This window comes from Salvelinus namaycush, chromosome 2, assembly GCF_016432855.1.
Source record: "Salvelinus namaycush isolate Seneca chromosome 2, SaNama_1.0, whole genome shotgun sequence".
Classification (NCBI taxonomy): Eukaryota; Metazoa; Chordata; class Actinopteri; order Salmoniformes; family Salmonidae; genus Salvelinus; species Salvelinus namaycush.
In genome coordinates this window covers 26,733,183-26,754,390 of record NC_052308.1, presented here as the reverse complement: position 1 = coordinate 26,754,390, position 21,208 = coordinate 26,733,183, and the positions used below count along the sequence as shown (strand labels likewise).

Here is a 21,208-nt window from a genome sequence, read left to right as displayed (position 1 = left end):
GGCCGAGGAATAGAGTTGATCCGAACATTGAACTCACGACAGTCAAGTGCCCAAGGTAACTGGCTAAAGTTGGCTAGCTCGCTAGCTACTTCCAGACACAAATGAGAGAACACCGCACTCTGACCATTTTATTCTCCTTAGTAGATCTGGTTAGGCTATTTTCATGTTATCTAGATTGTTAGTGACTATCTGTGCTGCTGGGAACAATTTAATTGCATTTTTACTAACACCAGTCATATATTCATCAGATATTCTGCACTCTGGCACACTCAGACGAGAGTGCTCCGAAATCAGAGTAGCTAGCCAGAGTGTAATTTACAAATGCACCCTAATATTAAAATGGACCTACCTCATCAATCTCATGAATCTATCTTGTACAGAACTGTCTCTCTCTTAAAACAGTGTTGGGACTTGTCAAAAATCTGTCTAATTTTTTAAAGAATCATGTAATACATTTGAACAATTATGCTAATATTGTAGTCATATTTGCCACAGGAAGAGAAACAGGCCTACACTAGACACAAACTGTGAGAAACAGATATTTAACCTTAGATCCTGGAAACATTGAACAACATCCTGCTAGAGAGAACTCAAGGAGAAGCGCTAACATTATACAGAAACAATCCAGAGCACGATGGAAAATGAACAGACTGAACACACTCCAGGGTCCTAATAAACATTTATCTCCTTGATCCATAGCAGCTCAGTGTAACTTGTCTGATAAGTTAAACAGACCAGCAGCTATAAGACTGGCCTGAACACCACACACCAGTGGATACGCAACAGAACAAATGGCAAGAAATACAATTGGCCTCCAGCAACTATGTTGCTTGGACCCCTAACAATGACATCCCAAACTTGCATAAATCCAGCTTTGATCCCGTGTGAGAGCAGAGTGAGCAGACAGTCAGTTATATACCCGCATTGGAACTCAGTGCAGGAAAACAGCTCTACAGGACTGATTTTAGGCCTCATGGGGGACTCATGCCTAGTTCTAAATCATCCCCTAGCTACTCCCCATATCCCCTACCTTCTATGCACTGGAAGTGAGGAACAGATGTGATACAGTGAAACTCCCAGCTAGTTAAGAGGTGCAGCTATTGGCATATTGAATATCTATCCAATTCTTGCAGACTGACATGAAGTGCCATGAAGCCAGGGATCGATTTGAAATGGACCAAGTCTGCAAGTTAGAAATAGGACTTCCCTAAATCTGCTATGAATTGTACCATTAGGGGTAGCTCCCGTTCCTGAAAATGTATTGATTTTCTACAGTATAGATTTGAGATTAAAATAACTGTTGCCATAACATTCTATTTAATTTCTAATCATCAATACATGAAGACATAGTCAATCAGGTATCAAGCATGTTTATTTGCAGTTCAGTTATACGTACACAGCAGCTGCAGTGCAGGGAGAATATCAAGAACATCAAAGGGTTTTGGACAGGATTGATGTGTAATGAAAGAAAGTTACTTAATTTAGCTAGTTGACGAGACACTGGCTTCTATACTAGGCAGTTTCATATTCTCGGAAATCGAACATTGGCCTACATCCACAACATATATTCTAACATTATACAAAGGGTAAACTCACAGGTCCACCTTTATTATAACTCACATCAAAACAAAAGAGCACTTCACTGGGCAAACAAATATACTAAATAAATTATAACAAATTATACTGAAAAACATTTCCATGTGTTCAAATGATTGCCATTGAAGAAAAAAAACATCATCCCATTTTCAAAATCTTTGGATCTGAATTCCAAAAGCATGCAGATATTCCATTTGGTTTTAATAATGTTAGGCAGGCAGACACACACAGAAGCCAAATGCACATTTAAATAAGATACATCTGTTGTTCAAAGTCATGGACAGCTTTCTTTAACCATTGTGGTTCTTGGTCAGAAATGGAAAAGGACAAACATCCAAACCTTGGGCAGAGTCAAACCGTGACAGACAGTTCTATACCAGTTTACTAGTAATGGAACAGCTTTAGAATGAAAGGTAAACCTAGTCAGAATGCAATGACATCTAAGCCAGACAAAAGCTATTTATATATATATATATAACAGAGATTATTATTTTAATAAACTGCTCTCCTCTGAGAGGTTGTGCAATAAGCTTTGTCTATAACCAAAACATGTTCCTTTTTTAATCATTTAGTTTCAGGTCTACATTTGCTCATTTATCATACAAAGTGTAAAATGACCCCCATTGTTGTGAAGAGGTAGAATGACACAAAATACTTGTGCCAGGAGGTGACATGCGACACCTCCTGGCAGCCATGTTGGAAGACCGCCGCATCAATTCTTCTGACAACAACTGAGTGGCAACCCCAAGCTGAATGATAACAGTGCCTAAACCTACTTGGTTCATCACCATGGTCAATTTCTGTGCCGTAATTGGCAGCCAAGACACTGTAGCTGAGAAAACAAATTGCCTTGCTAAGAAACAATTGGCTGTGCAATGCAGTGTACATGCTCACAAACAGCCAGCAGGCTGCACCATTCTTCCACCACAGTGACTGGTCTTCCAACATGGCGCCTGGCATGGTTGCTAAGTGATTTCTGACAACTGCAACCCCTCTATATATAGTTTGACTAGAGAGAATGCTAAAACAGACAGGTCGTACATGGGGTTTAAGCCCAATTCAATCAGAAACAGTCATAGAGAAAGGTCAAAAACAACATCCTGTTTAAGAACATATTTGACTTACTATGCAATGGAGCATGTTCTTTTCTTACTAGTTCTGAATAGGGCCATGAGTCCAGTTTTCCCTACTGCACTACAAAGAAACAGAACTACAGTATGAACTGAGTTCTGATATGCAGCTTGATTCTCTGCCATGCTGTATTGTGTCCACGCACCAGCACCATGCATAGAACAGGCATTTAACAAACAAGTCAAGGGAAAAAAAGGAAAAAAGACTGCACAAAATGAGCATATTTCGACCCTGAAATCAAGGGTGTACTGAAGTTCAACAACAATTAAATTACGAGGTGGGGTAAAGAAAGAAGCAGAGTTGAATGACAAAGAAAGCACATGACTACAGGGTTTGAAACATAAATGTATGGAACCAGTAGATCGTAACTAATGTAAACAAATAACATGCTTTTTTTTTGCTGTGCATTTTCACAGAATTTCACATTTCATAGTAGGGGAAGATAAGTGCATTTTGTTGGAGTGCAGCTAAGTCCCTGCTTCACTGTTACTTGTCTCAGGCAGAGCAACGTATTGGATGCTACTAGATGGAAAGATACTAGATAGATGGGGTCCTGGTATATTAGAAATATCAAGTTCAAACAATAGATAATTTTGTAAAAATCCACCTAAGACTCTTCAGTGGGCGTTTACCCCTCATATTTGGTTTGGTTTCAACACTTAACAGATATGCCTAGTTAACTACGTTTCTGCATCAGGACAGTTGCGTACAGGAAGAATCAGCAGATATAAAAATGACAGTACATTCCATTGAAGTCAATCTGTTCTTTTAGCGATTTAGGAAAATAACTTTTTCTGCTTGAAGTAGGCATCAAATCGTGACTGGGCATAGTCCTGAAACGACAGAGATCAAATGAACAGGTGTAAACTTCAAGAAGGATTGTGTGTTTTAGAAGCACTATTTAGCCAGGTCATAGAACAAATCACTCAGCAAATAAACAGAGTGAGTGACCACTAAACACCTGCAATGTCATGTGAATGACAATCAATGTTCCAGTATGCTGAAGATCTACTGTATCCTTTCATTCTAGTGAGGTGAAGTCTATCTCACCAGGTGAAGTAAAGTCTACTCATGTACTTACCATGTAGCCAAACTCGATCTTGGATATCCTGGCTTGAATGATAGACCACAGGCCCCAGAGGAAGTGAGATGCCATGGCGAATCTGTGGGAAAATCATTAATCCCTAAATTAACTGCCAACGGACTGGCTACTTACTGTACATGTGGATACCGTAGCATTGAATAGTTCATACCAAAATCAACACTATTAGACATTTTCAAAAGTAAGCACCACATTGGTAGTGGTAAAGGTGACTTTTCCCTCTTATTATGTAAAGCTCTAGGTGGAAAAGCAATATAAATCCAATCAATTATGATTATTATTACAAAACAGAGCACATATTGTAGAATCCTTTAAAGATTTAAAATATATATATATATATTTGATTTATGAGTGAACTGTCCTTTTTGGATTCATCTGTGGTAGAAGTCTGTGTCCTACCGATTGGCTTCGACCAGCAAGTCCTGCTCTATACGAGCTTGGTCCTCGTGCATGGTGCTCTCTGAATAGCCTCCCGTCTCCACCAGGTAGTTACGGATGAAATGCAACTGCAGTGATAAACACACTCGCTCAGAGATGAGGGACGCCACATAGACTTAATCTATAAATGGAATTCCCTGGCTTGTATCAATAACTTAAAAATAATGCATTTGCAATTGTGTCATTGTATTAGACCAGCTGACTTCATGAGTTCTGGAAATGTGCATGCATAGTTTTGTTTCAACTAGATAATGTGGTCAGAAAAATAGTTCTACAAGACTGGACAGACATACATTATGTCTGAGGACATACACATTACACATGACGTATTCTCAGTATGCGAAAACAGAATGTTTTATAGTATGTGAATTTTCTAAAATCGAGTATGGTTTAAATGCCAGGATGATATACTAATTTGCTCTTCATCTGGTAAAGTTTGATGCACACTTTTCCACAATGCATTGCAAGAGGTGGGCTGCGAGTGATAGACCTTAGTTATCTTTATTTAGCCAAACAACAAATCTATGCTACTTAATTGGGAAGATGCCGAATAGCAAAGCTTCTGCGGTTGTGTTCAAATGAAGTTGTTTTTGTTCTCCTGAAAACGATCACAGATTTTTCATCGTAGGTTACATCTTTGAAAAAACATTTCTTTTTTACCCAAAGTGGATTTCTGTTTTCTCATTAAAAAAGTGTTTTATTGTTCTCTTTGCCTTTGTTAAAGCTTTTAAACTAAATGCAAAACCATATTTTGATTTCTGAATGTGTTGGCACGGGGACTAAGGATTTGGCTGCGTTGTTGATGTCATGTTAAATCAGGCCTTTTGATTTGAACATTGATTTGAACCCATTTAATTAATGGATCAAGCCTTGGCAATCATTCTGATCCCAATAATCAGTGCTTTAGTTTATTATGTTGATGTCCAGTGGTTCTGAATTAGCGATTCACCCGACCGTCCACGTTTTTCTGCGCCTTTTGATTTGAACATTTAAAAAGTTTGTGTGTGTACTAAGCAATTGTATTTATATATGTTACAGCCCTTTGGTTTCACTAATAAATCATGTTGAAATGGAACCAAATGATCGGTTTCTGTCTTCGGTTATTGGATAGATGGGCTATGGTATAGGTTGAACGTGATGCCAATAACCAGCCTGGGTAGGAATATAACTCTTCCTATTCTATTCAGAGAATAGAACAATGCATTGAATTTGGAAATGAGCTATTATCAGACTGGTTAATGCGATGCATGTCTGTCGAATTTGGAAAAATCCACCCGCACTCTGCCCTACCGCACCCACTCACCAGCCAATATTGCGTTACGACCATGGCATACTGCATACTTTTTACTAAACAGTACGTGCTAAATAGTATGCAACGACGAGTACATAGTATGCAGTTTAAGTGTGTAGTACGCTAGCATGGGTATTCGGACACAACCACTGTGTTTGCATAGATATGTTAGAGGGCATTTTGATATAGGTGTGGTAGAGGTTGTAGTCACCTGTTGTTCTCTGCTGGGGTAGTTGTCAGGTGTACACTTGTAGAAGGGCCACTTGTTGTAGGTGTAGTCATAGCACCACTCACAGAAGTGGTTCCCAAAGTCAAAACCCCTAAACAAACAAACACATTGCAGCACAATCTAAGATGACAATCAAAGAAATTGAGACAATCGCCACTACATATGGATAATATAATACTTAGATCTGTCCCTTTTACTCGTAGAGACATACAGTTGAAGTCTAAAGTTTACATACATCTTAGCCAAATATATTTAAACTCAGTTTTTCACAATTACTGACATTTAATCCAAGTAAAAATCCCCTGTCTTAGGTATGTTAGGAACACCACTTTATTTTAAGAACGTGAAATGTCAGAATAATAGTAGAGAGAATGATTTATTTCAGCTTATATTTCTTTCATCACATTCCCAGTGGGTCAGAAGTTTACATACACTCAATTAGTATTTGGTAGCATTGCCTTTAAATTGTTTAACTTGGGTCAAATGTTTCGGGTAGCCTTCCACAAGCTTCCCACAATACGTTGGGTGAATTTTGGCCCATCCCTCCTGACAGAGCTGGTGTAACTGAGTCAGGTTTGTAGGCCTCCTTGCTCACACATGCTTTTTCAGTTCGGCCCACAAATTTTCTATAGAATTGAGGTCAGGGCTTTGTGATGGCCACTCCAATACCTTGACTTTGTTGTCCTTAAGCCATTTTGCCACCACTTTGGAAGTATGCTTGGGGTCATTGTCCATTTGGAAGACCCATTTGTGACCAAGCTTTAACTTCCTGACTGATGTCTTGATGTTGCTTCAATATATCCACATAATTTCCCTCCCTCTTGATGCCACCTATTTTGTGAAGTGTACCAGTTCCTCCTGCAGCAAAGCACCCCCACAACATGATGCTGCCACCCCCAGGCTTCACGGTTGGGATGGTGTTCTTCGGCTTGCAAGCATCCCCCTTTCTCCTCCAAACATAACGATGGTCATTATAGCCAAACAGTTCTATTTTTGTTTCATCAGACCAGAGGACATTTCTCCAAAAAGTACGATCTTTGTCCCCATGTGCAGTTGCAAACCTTAGTCTGGCTTTCTTATGGCGGTTTTGTAGCAGTGGCTTCTTCCTTGCTGAGCGGCATTTCAGGTTATGTCGATATAGGACTCGTTTTACTGTGGATATAGATAATTTTGTACCTGTTTCCTCCAGCATCTTCACAAGGTCTTTTGCTGTTGTTCTGGGATTGATTTGCACTTTTTGCACCAAAGTACGTTCATCTCTAGGAGACAGAACACGTCTTCTTCCTGAGCAGTATGACGGCTGCGTGGTCCCATGGTGTTTATCCTTGCGTACTATTGTTTGTACAGATGAACCCGGTACCTTCCGGCGTTTGGAATTTTTTGTTGTTGTTGAGGTCTTGGCTGATTTCTTTTGACTTTCCCATGATGTCAAGCAAAGAGGCACTGCGTTTGAAGGTAGGCCTTGAAATACATCCACAGGTAGACCTCCAATTGACTCAAATTATGTCAATTAGCCTAGCAGAAGCTTCTAAAGCCATGACATAATTTGCTGGAATTTTCCAAGCTGTTTAAAGGCACAGTCAACTTAGTGTATGTAAACTTCTGACCCACTGGAATTGTGATACAGTGAATTATAAGTGAAATAATCTGTCTGTAAACAATTGTTGGAAAAATGACTTGTGTCATACACAAAGTAGATGTCCTAACCGACTTGCCAAAACTATAGTTTGTTAACAAGAAATTTGTGGAGGGGTTGAAAAACGAGTTTTAATGACACCAATCCTAAGTATGTAAACTTCCGACTTCAACTGTACCTTAATCAATGCTGTTACCGTTAAACTGTGTGTGCCTTTGATGGGTGGCAGGTAGCCTAGTGGTTAATAGCGTTGGGCTAGTAACCGAAAGGTCGCTGGTTTGAATCCCGGAGCCGACTAGGTGAAAAATCTGATGTGTCCTTGAGCAAGGCACTTAACCCTAATTGCTCCAGTAAGTTTCATTGGATAAGCGCATCTGCTAAATGACTAAACTGTAAATGTAATTGATGTACACTATATGGGGCTATAAGCATTCCTATGTAGTTGTAGCTGAGAGTGTGTGGTCATAACTAAAACTACAGGTGTAAGGGTTGAGTGTGTATGTACACAAAAGGCCTTTACCTGTAGTTGTAGCTGCTGTACTCAAAGTCTATGAGCATCAGTTTCCCAGTGGAGGTGCGGTCTCTGTCCTCCAGCATCAAAATATTACCTGAGGACGAGAGACAGGAGGTTACAACACTCCCACTTCCTCCTCAAGAGTTAAATATGACTGTACATTCAGTGTGTCCTGATGTGCACTTCAGGAGTCAACTGCATGTATAGGCAATCTACGGCCACCACCTGTACCATCTACTCTATTGGTTTGCACCTGCCGGAGGGTGTTGCGTACGAATGTGTTCAGTCTCTAAAAATAGATACCCTCCACCCCTTCTTTCTCCAACTTATGTAATATCCTGTCCTTTCAGGAAGTGACGGACATCCACTGTTGAGCCAGGGGGAGGGTCAAGCAGCCCAAATTAGAGGTAAATATGGTTAGAGGGGAGCGAGGGAGATGGGTAGAGAGAGTGAAGGGAAGAGAGCACAAAGATAGACCTTTACCTTCTTGCACATCATTATGACAGAACACCACTGGAGATGGGGTCGCTGACAACAACACTCTGTCAGAGAGGGAGAGAACATGACATTAATGTATTATGTACACACTTCAACTTTCAGTGAACTTTAAGCGGCAGAGGTTATGGTACATGTCAACAGCTCATAGGTTATCACTCTGTACAATATCAAAAAATATGTTTTATTGTAGACAAAGACAGACTACGGAATTACACAACACACTATTTGGTAGACCCGATTACTCCCTTCACGATTTCAAGTGCACGATCATGACGGTAGAGTAGTTATGGGAAGCATTGAGTACTGGACACCATGGCATAGCAACTATTTAGTTGGATTGTGCAATAATGGCATGTCATGCATGCCTCTGACTCTCCAAGGGTAGCTCAATAGGAAATGAACTGAGCAAAAGTGAAATACGTGATTGTGATATTTGTGATTGATTGAGCAGCCATGTTCAGAATGCAGGTTCTGTAAGATATGTTGATCTATGCTTCTGATATAGTCACAGGTAGATATACAGAAGAGTCTCAACCACCCTAACATTAGCCAACTGTGGCAGTGGCTGTAGGTGTAGATGCAGTGCCATCCAGTGACAAATGTGTTGCTGTTTTGGCTCTGTTCTCCAGCACTTTGGATTTGAAATGATACAATGACTATGAGGTTATAGTACAGACAGATTTAATTTTAGAGAGTTTAATCCATTTAGATATTACAGCACTTTTTGTACATAGTCCCTCCCTCATTTTAGGGGACCAAAAGTATTGGGAGAAATTCACTTATGTAGGTAGGCAAAAGTTCAGTATTTAGTCCCATATTCCTAGCACGCAAAGACTACATCAAGTTTGTGACTCTAAAAACTTGTTGGATGCATTTGCTGTTTGTTTTGGTTGCGTTTGAGATTATTTTGTGCCCAATAGATAAGAAATGGTAAATAATGTATTGTGTCATGTATTGGAATCACTTTTATTGTAAATAAGAATAGAATATGTTTCTAAACACTTCTACTTTAATGTGGATGCTACCATGATTACAGATAGTCCTGAATGAGTGATGAGTGAGGATGCTAACCTCTCACCATTACAATAACAGAGGAGGTTAGCATTTTTTTGGGGGGGGTATAATATTTGTAAATAATGTATAATTTCAAATCAAAAGTGCTGGAGTACAGAGCCAAAACAACAACAAATTGTCACTGACTCAATAATTACTGAGGGCACTGTATGTGGTAACACTTTCAGTAACTCTACAACTATTACAAAGCAATTCGTAGCTAGTACATTGGACATTTAGATACACCACTAATGACATAACAAAGCTGTACAGATGTGTATAATATTGGTCCAGGTTGCTGTTAAGCATGTGATAATGTGACTGATCGCTTGAATGCACCTTGACGTAGTAGAAAACTATATGAATATAAGCTATCATTATTATTAGAGCAGGTGACCTTGAGGTGTGTAGAGGACTGGCTGCCAGACAGTAAGGGCACACCATAGACTTAGATAGACATCTCTAGTACCCAAAAACACATTTGAGCATGGGCAGCGGCGAAGCATCATTGAGTTTCAACATTTTGAAGTAGTTAACTCAGTGGGACTTCCTATGGGTTATGGAAGGTTCAAATAATTCCATCCAAGTCATTAGGAAGGATCAGCCAATGAATTATACTTGCGAGCAAACATTCCATAAACAGCAAGCGGCAATAATCACCAATCTTTGCTTTATACCTGTTCAAACAACACACTCTGGAGAGGTATACTACAAAGCAATCTACTCAGGCTTTTATAAAGCTATCCAGCTTCAGTTAGCTTCACATTCCAGGTCAAGCTTCATCCGTACTACGACGGTGAATATTGCTCGTCCGGTTGCCGCTAACTCTAGCAGGCTTGTAACTGTGCGTGCATCTCGCACATGGCTTGTGAAAGGCCGGACTCTTCATTGAGACAATGCTGAAACGTGAATCCTTGGGCGACTCAGTGCCACATTTTCATTTGTGCCGATATCAAACTGAAAGAAACATTATCTTGCAAAATCAGCAGGCTATAGTGTGAAATAGGCCTTTATGTGCCGTCTTTATTTATTGTTAATGCCGGCTTTAGTGTGCTTATTAATGCATGACCATTTTCCCACTCCTATTGCTCCATCTATCTGTGGAACAGCTTGACGTGTTGTGGTCATAGACATATAATCCATAGAGGGGTTTTGGAACCTTAAATTTGACCGTTAAACTCATGGGTAGGCTAGCAAAGGCTGCCAGTCTTGACTTGAATGGGAACTGCCATCTATGAGATATATATATATACACTGCTCAAAAAAATAAAGGGAACACTAAAATAACACATCCTAGATCTGAATGAATGAAATATTCTTATTAAATACTTTTTTCTTTACATAGTTGAATGTGCTGACAACAAAATCACACAAAAATGATCAATGGAAATCAAATTTATCAACCCATGAAGGTCTGGATTTGGAGTCACACTCAAAATTAAAGTGGAAAACCACACTACAGGCTGATCCAACTTTGATGTAATGTCCTTAGAACAAGTCAAAATGAGGCTCAGTAGTGTGTGTGGCCTCCACGTGCCTGTATGACCTCCCTACAACGCCTGGGCATGCTCCTGATGAGGTGGCGGATGGTCTCCTGAGGGATCTCCTCCCAGACCTGGACTAAAGCATCCGCCAACTCCTGGACAGTCTGTGGTGCAACGTGGCGTTGGTGGATGGAGCGAGACATGATGTCCCAGATGTGCTCAATTGGATTCAGGTCTGGGGAACGGGCGGGCCAGTCCATAGCATCAATGCCTTCCTCTTGCAGGAACTGCTGACACACACTCCAGCCACATGAGGTCTAGCATTGTCTTGCATTAGGAGGAACCCAGGGCCAACCGCACCAGCATATGGTCTCACAAGGGGTCTGAGGATCTCATCTCGGTATCTAATGGCAGTCAGGCTACCTCTGGCGAGCACATGGAGGGCTGTGCGGCCCCCCAAAGAAATGCCACCCCACACCATGACTGACCCACCGCCAAACCGGTCATGCTGGAGGATGTTGCAGGCAGCAGAACGTTCTCCACAGCGTCTCCAGACTCTGTCACGTCTGTCACATGCGCGTGTGAACCTGCTTTCATCTGTGAAGAGCACAGGGCGCCAGTGGCGAATTTGCCAATCTTGGTGTTCTCTGGCAAATGCCAAACGTCCTGCACGGTGTTGGGCTGTAAGCACAACCCCCACCTGTGGACGTCGGGCCCTCATACCACCCTCATGGAGTCTGTTTCTGACCGTTTGAGCAGACACATGCACATTTGTGGCCTGCTGGAGGTCATTTTGCAGGGCTCTGGCAGTGCTCCGCCTTGCACAAAGGCGGAGGTAGCGGTCCTGCTGCTGGGTTGTTGCCCTCCTACGGCCTCCTCCACGTCTCCTGATGTTCTGGCCTGTCTCCTGGTAGCGCCTCCATGCTCTGGACACTACGCTGACAGACACAGCAAACCTTCTTGCCACAGCTCGCATTGATGTGACATCCTGGATGAGCTACACTACCTGAGCCACTTGTGTGGGTTGTAGACTCCGTCTCATGCTACCACTAGAGTGAGAGCACCGCCAGCATTCAAAAGTGACCAAAACATCAGCCAGGAAGCATAGGAACTGAGAAGTGGTCTGTGGTCACCACCTGCAGAACCACTCCTTTATTGGGGGTGTCTTGCTAATTGCCTATAATTTCCACCTTTTGTCTATTCCATTTGCACAACAGCATGTGAAATTTATTGTCAATCAGTGTTGCTTCCTAAGTGGACAGTTTGATTTCACAGAAGTGTGATTGACTTGGAGTTACATTGTGTTGTTTAAGTGTTCCCTTTATTGTTTTGAGCAGTGTATATATATCCGTTTAGTTACGGCTGTCAGTTTGCCTTTTGCAAATGGCTAAATACAATCACGAGAAAAACATAGTTTGGAAAGCAAAGGCTATCATTACTAAATGTGTGATGTGATTTTTTATTATATTAGTCAAATGTTTGATCAGTTGTCTTCCTCAAATGAAGGGGATGATGACAATCTTTGCCAGAGGGAGGGTATCTGATTTCATTAGTCCTCAACTTGTGGCTCATTCAGGATAAAATGGGAGTTAGACCTGAGTTAGCCTGCCCATAGCAGGTTAGTTTTGAAGGATTCGTTGCCATAGAAATGTACCTGGCTAAAAGGTGAGCCATTTCGTATGACCAGTTATCTTGAGTTGAACTCAGAGTTGACCAATGTTACCTCACTAACTCCTCAAACCTGGTACATCCCTCAGGTGGCAGTATGCACCCTTTCAGTTTGTTACCAACTCATAGTAGTAGAAGAAAACGTACTACTTCAAAATGGAGATGGCCTCAATGGCACTGCCCATGCTCTCACAGACGCATAATAGGCCAAATACAAAGTTGCGTCCTTCTCTAACTATCTCTATGGGGCACACACTGCTGGTCTGGGTGTGTGTGGTGTCACAGGAAGCTAAAGTCCAACAGTCTCCTGATAGGGCAGTGTCAGAGAAAGGCACTGGGGGAGAGGTCAACTTTCTAACTGGCTGCAGAGAGAGAACACCACATATTTATTAGAGAGTAACATGTTTGTGGACGTGAAAGAGTTTGCTCATGTATATGATGTGTGTGTGTATTTGTGTGCGGTTGAGTAAGGTCCATTGTGACATGGATCTACCAACTCTCCCGCCTTCCCTAAACATTCCTGTTTTCCCCCCTTTTAGCTCCCCTGCCATAGCATTACTTTCCCCGGCCACTCTCACCTCCTCTCCTCCCATAGCCTTGCCATTCCCAGACATCTCCCTTGCCAGATCATTGTCCTTTCCAGCCATTCCCTTCCCCAGCATCTCCTGACTCACCGGAGACTCTCCAGCTCTGCCGGGAGGTCGTACTTAATCAACTTGTTGTATTTCTTGACGTGAGCCTCCCGGGCAAACTTTAAGTTCATCACCTGATCCATGTACCTGAGACAACACCAGACAGAGCATTATTGAGTATTGTGGAAAACAGCTGATGAAAAGTACTACCTGCAAACAGTTACCTCAAATTCAAATCAATACATATTTTTACAGTACTCCTTAGTCAATACTTGGTGTAGGCTTTGACTTGGAGAGAGCAGTCCCATCCTATCCTCACCTGCCAATGGTCCCGAACAGCCACTTGGGTTCCTTGTTAAAGGGCATGACCATCCTATGGAAGCGGGCCATCTTTGAGGCGATCTCAGCGGACAGTTCCGGAACAAAGAGCTGCTCTGTACGCAGACGGTTGCTCTGGGAGATAAGCACAAAGATACAGGACTTTACACTCATATTCATTTAAAATGTATGGGACTTTTCTGCAACATCTGCCCAAAAGTCTGGACCTTTATGTAAAAGGTGCACTCGCCAGTCATAAATCCCAGCGCCGGTTGTCCCCCCTCAATCACTACAAAGATGCTAACTTAAAACTATCAATTGAGATATCTGTTATTGTCAACCTGTATGTTGAGTTCAATATTTGAGTTTGAGAGACATTTTTATGAACACACATGACAAGTGCGTATGTCTGTTTGTAAGCGCACATGGTAAAATAAGCATAGGACAAAAAAAGATATGCAGACATTTCTCTACACACATGGAATGTGAAAGTGAATCTGTATGCATTTAGCTCACAGTGAAAAACAAAGGCAGAGATACTTTCAAACACATGATTGAAACAGATTTGACATTTGCAAACTGTCTATTTGAGGCTTTGTCAGAAAGTGTAAAAAAGAAATGACAAGTAATGTGCTGGTCAGAGAGAAGACCCGTCAACATCTTGCATTCTGGAAGCACTTGCGAATGGATTCCATTTCAAACCGATTGATCAATATAGCGATGCATAGGTATTGCACATTGTTAAACTGATACTGTTTTTAAAGGGGCAGTCTGCAGTTCAAACAATAACAAAGGGATATTCCCACCACTAATTTGGTAAACAGCAAAGAGATGGGGCTGAAAATTGATAGACAGACGTACAGAAGCAAGGACTGACCATTCATGAGATTATAGTTAACCATGTTGAGGGTATACGTTTGTTTACAATTACATTGTTTATAAACAAAGATGTAAAAAAAGCTTTTATTTAGGATTCTGATAGGGTACTACAGTTGAACTAAGCTCATGAGGCATTCATAAGTTATATTCAAGTAATTATAAATAAATACATTATTATGGTGGGAGATCAGCTTTAATATTGCAGATAGATTGTAGCTTCCAATGTATGCATCATTTCCAATCCCCCATATATTTTTTCAAAAAACACACACAAAATATATAGTGCTAACAGAAAGAATTCAGACCCCTTCCCCTTTTCCAAATGTTGTTACATTACAGCATTATTCTACAATGGATTAAATATAAATACACCTTATGGAACAGCGGGGACTGTGAAGCAACAAACATAGGCACAGACACATGCTTACACACAGTAACATATGTACTATACACACGTAGATTTTGTATTGTAGATATGTGGTAGTGATGGAGTAGGGCCCTGAGAGCACACAGTGTTTGTGAAATCTGAATATATTGTAATGTTTTTCAAATAAATGTTGCTGCCCTGGCAGCAGCTAATGGGGATCCATAATAAATACATAACTTTAAACCATTGTATGAGATTCTCCAAAATTGAAATATTCTAGGCATTTATATAAATTCCAGTTGTACTTTATTAAAAGCCTTTTCAAAGTTTCACAGTCAGTTATGAATGTGTGCCTACCTAACACACAGCAAAAGTTGCAAGGTCTGGATATTACAATATTTCTATAGATTTTATTATTCTTGTGTGTGTGTGTGTGTGTGTGTGTGTGTGTGTGTGTGTACCGGCAGGTACTGTTCCAGGCGTCCCTCAGGGAAGATTCCATAGAGCCGTGGCCCCAGGGCTCTCTCCGCCAGGATGGCAAACATCACACTCTCCAAGACCAGAGAATCCACTCCCTGTTCACACACACACACACACACACACACACACGAGATGAGTCAGAGACCATTGAAGCATTTCATAGGTTGCTGATGAGGACTGAAGATGTTCTGTTCAGGGACTATGTAATATTGAGTACATAACAGTAATCTGTATGTTTGATGTAAGGTCTAGCCTATGCCATGTCTTTCTGTCATGAATCCTTCCCTATCGCAGTGCATTTTTTGTACATAAAGCAAATATGAGAAAATCAGACAATAGGCTTATCTATCCATCTGTCAGTTCTACATGACTAATCTCAACACAGGAATTATCATCCTGTGTAGATCTACAATGTACATATTGTATGTGGAATGTGGCAATGCTTAGCTCATGTGGTGTAGCAATGCTTAGCCCATGTAGCTCAATTGGTAGAGCATTGCACTTGCAACGCCAGAATAGTCGGTTTGATTCCCGGGATTACTCATATGTAAAATGTAAGCACATTTTTGTAGGTTAAGAATGAGCCTCAAATTTGCATCGTCAAAGTCATGAAAATGCGACCAATTAAGATATAATATATTTTTTTAACTGTTTAAATGGGTTTCCAAGTGAATTAACTTGCCGTATTTTACGGCCAAGAAGTAGCACGACGCCAAAAAGTTTAATCCGTTTCATTAGATCTAAAGACACGAACTACAAATCTTTTGACAGCTTGCTGGTCTACAATTAAACATTTGAAAAAAGTATTGGCTGGCAAAGTTGTTTATTTTTTAAACGGCGTAATCTAATATTAAACACAAATGGCCTGTAACTAATGGATTCTTACCATCCTCTAAATCCCCAGCTTGAGCAGGAACACTGACATGCTATCAAAGCAGCAGGAGACGTAGTCCAAATAAGACTTTTCTAACTTTCGGCAATGTGTCTTACTTCTTGAGCGTCAAATATTTTGATGAAAGGAATCAGGTATGGCTAAATCAAAACAAATATAATTTTATATATACAGACAGTGCTGTGAAAAAGTATTTGCCCCTTTCTAATTTTCTCTACTTTTGCATATTTTTGATACTGAATAACAATGGTCAAGCATGGTGGTGGTAATGTGATAGTTTGGGGATGCTTTGCTGCCTCAGGACCTGGACGACTTGCCTTAATAGAAGGAACAATGAATTCTGCTCTGTATCAGAGAATTCTACATGAGAATGTCAGGCCATCCGTCTGTGAGCTGAAGCTGAAGCGCAGCTGGGTCAGGCAGCAAGACTATGATCCAAAACACACAATCAAGTCTACATGAAAATGCTTAAAAAGCAAAACATTTAAAGTTTTGGAATGGCCTAGTCAAAATTCCAGGCCTAATCCCAATTGAGATATTGTGGCAGTACTTGAAACGAGTAGTTCATGCTTGAAAACCCACAAGTGTCGCTGAGTTAAGATAGTTCTGCATGCAAGAGTGGGCCAAAATTCCTCCACAGCAATATGAGAGACTGATCAAAAACTACAGGAAGCATTTGGTTGCAGTCATTGCAACTAAAAGTGGCACAACCAGTAATGAGTGTAAGGGGGGCAATTCATTTATCACACAGGGGAATTGGGTGTTGCATAACTTTATTTGTTAACTCAGGTCCCCTTGATCTAATATTAGGTTTTGGTTGAAGATCTGATAACATTCAGCATCAAAAATGGGGAAAATACTTTTTCACTGCAATATATACACACACACACACACACCTTAAATGACCACATTTTCATGAATTTGATGACATAATCTTGAAGCACATTCAAAAGAGCCAGAACATGACCCCAGAAGTATGACTTAGAATAACGTCACTTGCACATCGTATATTCTTCATCTATATATTCTAGGGTAATTGCCAGGGACCTCACGATACTATTGTATTGCGATTCTATATGTATTGCGATTCGATACTGCGATTTTATTGAAATGTGATGTTCCAATACAGTGAGCTCCAAAAGTATTGGGACAGTGACACATTTGATTGTTTTGGCTCTGTAAGTGCAGACTGTCAGCTTTGCTTTGAGGGTATTTTTTTTTACACATATCAGGTGAATCATTTAGAAATTGCAGCACTTTCTGTACATAAATCGTCCCGTCCCCCCCATTTTAAGGGCCAAATTAATTGGTACAAATTCACTTGTGTATTAAAGTAGTACAAAGTTCAGTATTTGGTCCCATAGTCATAGCACGCAATGACTACATCAAGCTTGTGACGTGACGTTAGAATTTTATTGGATGCATTTGCTTTTTGTTTTGGTTGGTTATCAGATTATTTTGTGCCCAATAGAAATGAATAGTAAATAATGTATTGTGTAATTTTTATTGTAATTAATAATGTATTGTGAATAATAATGAGTGAGAAAGTTTGATGCACAAATATATCCCAAGGACATGCTAACCGCTCAACATTGCAAAAACACAGGAGGTTAGCATTTTGCCCATTCAAAAGGCACTTAAATATTTTGTCTTGCCCATTCACCCTATCAACGGCAGACATACACAATCCATGTCTCAGGCTTAACATTCCTTCTTTAACCCATCTCCTTTACACTGATTGAAGTCGATTTAACAGGTGACATCAATAAGGGATCATAGACTGAACATGTGAAAGCTATGTCGTAATGTTTTGTATACTCAGTGTGTATGTACAGTTAAAGTTGGAAGTTTACATACACTTAGGTTGGAGTCATTAAAACTCGTTTTTTCAACCACTCCACAAATTTCTTGTTAACAAACTATAGTTTTGGCAAGTTGGTTAGGACATCTACTTGTGCATGACAAGTAATTTTCCCACCAATTGTTTACAGACTGATTATTTCACTGTATCACAATTCCAGTGGGTCAGAAGTTTACAAACACTAAGTTGACTGTGCCTTTAAACTGCTTGGAAAATTCCAGAAGATTATGTCATGGCTTTAGAAGCTTCTGATAGGCTAATTGACATCATGAGTCAATTGGAGGTGTACCTGTGGATGTATTTCAAGGCCTACCTTCAAACTCAGTGCCACTTTGCTTGACATCATGGGAAAATCAAAAGAAATCAGCCAAGACCTCAGAAAAAAAAATTGTGGACCTCCACAAGTCAGTACAAACAATAGTACACAAGTATAAACACCATGGGACCACGCAGCCGTCATACCTCTCAGGAAGGAGACGCGTTCTGTCTCGTAGAGATGAATGTACTTTGGTGCGAAATGTCAAATCAATCCCAGAACAACAGCAAAGGACCTTGTGAAGATGCTGGAGGAAACAGGTACAAAAGTATCTATACCCACAGTAAAACGAGTCCTATATCGACATAACCTGAAAGGCCGCTCAGCAAGGAAGAAGCTACTGCTCCAAAACCGCCATAAAAAAGACACTACGGTTTGCAACTGCACATGGGGACAAAGATCGTACTTTTTGGAGAAATGTCTTCTGGTCTGATGAAACAAAAATAGAACTGTTTGGCTATAATGACCATCCTTATGTTTGGAGGAGAAAGGGGGAGGCTTGCAAGCCGAAGAACACCATCCCAACCGTGAAGCACGGGGGTGGCAGCATCATGTTGTGGGAGTGCTTTGCTGCAGGAGGGACTGGTGCACTTCACAAAATAGATGGCATTGTGAGTAAGGACAATTGTGGATAGATTGAAGTAACATCTCAAGACACCAGTCAGGAAGTTAAAGCTTGGTCACAAATGGGTCTTCCAAATAGACAATGACCCCAAGCATATTTCCAAAGTTGTGGCAAAATGGCTTAAGGACAACAAAGTCAAGGTATTGGAGTGGCCATCACAAAGCCCTGACCTTAATCCTATAGAAGTGTGGGCAGAACGGAAAAGGCGTGTGCGAGCAAAGAGGCCTACAAACCTGACTCAGTTACACCAGCTCTGTCAGGAGGAATGGGACAAAAGTCACCCAAATTATTGTGGGAAGCTTGTGGAAGGCTACCCGAAATGTTTGACCCAAGTTAAACAATTTAAAAGCCAATGCTACCAAATACTAATTGACTGTATGTAAACTTCTGACCCACTGGGAAAGTGATGAAAGAAATAAAAGCTTGAATTAAATCATTTTTTCGACTATTATTCTGACATTTCACATTCTTAAAATAAAAGTGGTGATCCTAACTGACCTAAGACAGGGAATTTTTCCGAGGATTAAATGTCAGGAATTGTGATAAACTGAGTTTCAATGTATTTGCCTAAGGTGCATGTAAACTTCTGACTTCAACTGTAATTGTATTCAACATTCTGGCTTGTACAGAAACTTGCCAAGTTTTTGCAATGCTTTAATTCAGACTGTGTTCCAGAAAGCCAGTATCAGTATGATTTATTTATTTACTTGGCGAATCAAGGCGATTCTGATTATAAATTCCCAGTCACTTCAATGTGAACAGGCAGAGTTAAACTAAATATAGGCGATAGCTAGACAAACTACATTAGCCATCTGGGACAATTATCGGCTTGATTTAAGGTGGCTGACCTGTAGGATGGCCCCATAGACTCGCAACAAGACCCTGCGAGGTTCATCTCCAATAGTGTGGGCATGGTCTGGCAGACTGCACATGAACAGCAGGTTGCTGAGTCCACCACTGTAGACAAACCGAGAGAGAGAAAGAGAAGTTGGACATTGGATTGTCACTTTCATGTGTGCTAACGTGGACGGCATGGAGCACAGTACAATACCTTATAGGATACTCATAAAGTTATGTCAGATAGTGTGGCATTATTTTTAAGTGTGTGTTTCAGAGCGAGAGAGATTATGATTTGCCTATGTGAGAAAAAGTCCCAGATCTTTCAATCCTCATCCCAGATTACCTGACAATGCTGATCTGAAAATCTGCCTCGGGAATGCTTTTCCATGACCCGGAAAGGAAGTCTCGGCACCAGGCGAACGCTCTGCCTTTCATATCCATGTCCACCACCTCTGTCCGCCCATCCCGGTACGACTCCGCTTCAGAATCTTCATCACCATTTGCTCCACGGGGACTCGGCGCCCTGAGGTTGCTCTCATTGATGACCAGGGTGTCCCCAACCTTTTTATTATCCACGGTTGGACCAGTGTCCTCCGTCTTCAGAGTGGGAATGTATCTCAAAGTCGCCGTATTGTCAGATTTGCCAAGCGCCCCTTCGCTGTGACACTCCATCACATTTTGGCCCGACTGCATCGCTGTTTAACTTGGCTGGTTGTAGTTCAGAATGAATTGAGTCCCAACTCGCTGTCAGATTCAGTTAGCTGGCTAAATTAACTTGAATGATCAGACATAGCTAGCTAGTTAACTAACTTGCTACGAATAGCATTGCATAAAAACTGTAAATTAGGCAGCAACAGTTAGCTAACCGAACTAGCTAGTCAGTTATTTTTTGTTGAAATTAGAAAACTGACGTTACAGTAGCTAGCTACATAAATAAAACGGGGATGAAAGGATACTGTATTACGTTACCAGTGGTGAGATGTCCACCTTGAAGGCTGGAGAGTAATGTCAAAGATATTTGTAACTAACCTTGTTAGTTGCTAGCTCTTATAACTGTGGTAATGTCGCCTCGGTAGATGAATGTATGCCACTCGTTAGATACTTTCTCCAGAGATACAGTACTTTATATCTCCGCTTCCTCGTTTTCTGCTGGATTTGACCAACGTCAGCGTGTCGTCAAGCAAAACTCAAAAAGTACTTCCGGGTCACGGAATTTCGAAACGTTCATAATAAAAGTCTCATGTAATAGTAGAAGTTCCATTATTAATCTGTATTTATTAATGATATATGAAAAATTGTCTAAATGTTAAACATTAAGAAATATTAAATATTGTTGAGTGATATTTTCATTACATTTG

At 40.7% G+C, this 21,208-nt stretch overlaps 1 protein-coding gene across 3 annotated transcripts; it reads right to left on the bottom strand.

Moving 5' to 3' along the window:
* Positions 1-1,354: 1,354 nt before the first annotated feature.
* On the bottom strand, positions 1,355-20,997 carry chkb (choline kinase beta). Of its 3 annotated transcripts, none has more exons than XM_039010034.1 (12): positions 20,820-20,997; positions 20,194-20,558; positions 19,859-19,967; positions 15,298-15,411; positions 13,592-13,725; positions 13,315-13,419; positions 8,421-8,479; positions 7,944-8,031; positions 5,770-5,878; positions 4,229-4,335; positions 3,809-3,890; positions 1,355-3,560 (listed from the first exon to the last, which is right to left on the bottom strand). In XM_039010034.1, exons 2-12 carry the CDS (start codon positions 20,541-20,543, stop codon positions 3,504-3,506), a joined length of 1,314 nt encoding a protein of 437 aa, XP_038865962.1. In that variant the 5' UTR covers positions 20,544-20,558; positions 20,820-20,997; the 3' UTR covers positions 1,355-3,503. The 3 variants fall into 3 exon arrangements, with proteins under 3 accessions (XP_038865962.1, XP_038865969.1, XP_038865954.1); XM_039010041.1 differs by having other exon boundaries at positions 20,880-20,997; XM_039010026.1 differs by having other exon boundaries at positions 20,194-20,997.
* Positions 20,998-21,208: the final 211 nt, after the last annotated feature.

Bases quoted from the DNA above. Each gene is read 5' to 3' on its own strand.
- chkb (XM_039010026.1), bottom strand. From the start codon at position 20,543: ATGCAGTCGGGCCAAAATGTGATGGAGTGTCACAGCGAAGGGGCGCTT. The intron at 5,879-7,943 runs GTAAAGGCCTTT...TTGTTTGTTTAG, and splicing joins TACAGCAGCTACAACTACAG to GGGTTTTGACTTTGGGAACC. The intron at 3,561-3,808 runs GTAAGTACATGA...CTGTCGTTTCAG, and splicing joins AGATCGAGTTTGGCTACATG to GACTATGCCCAGTCACGATT.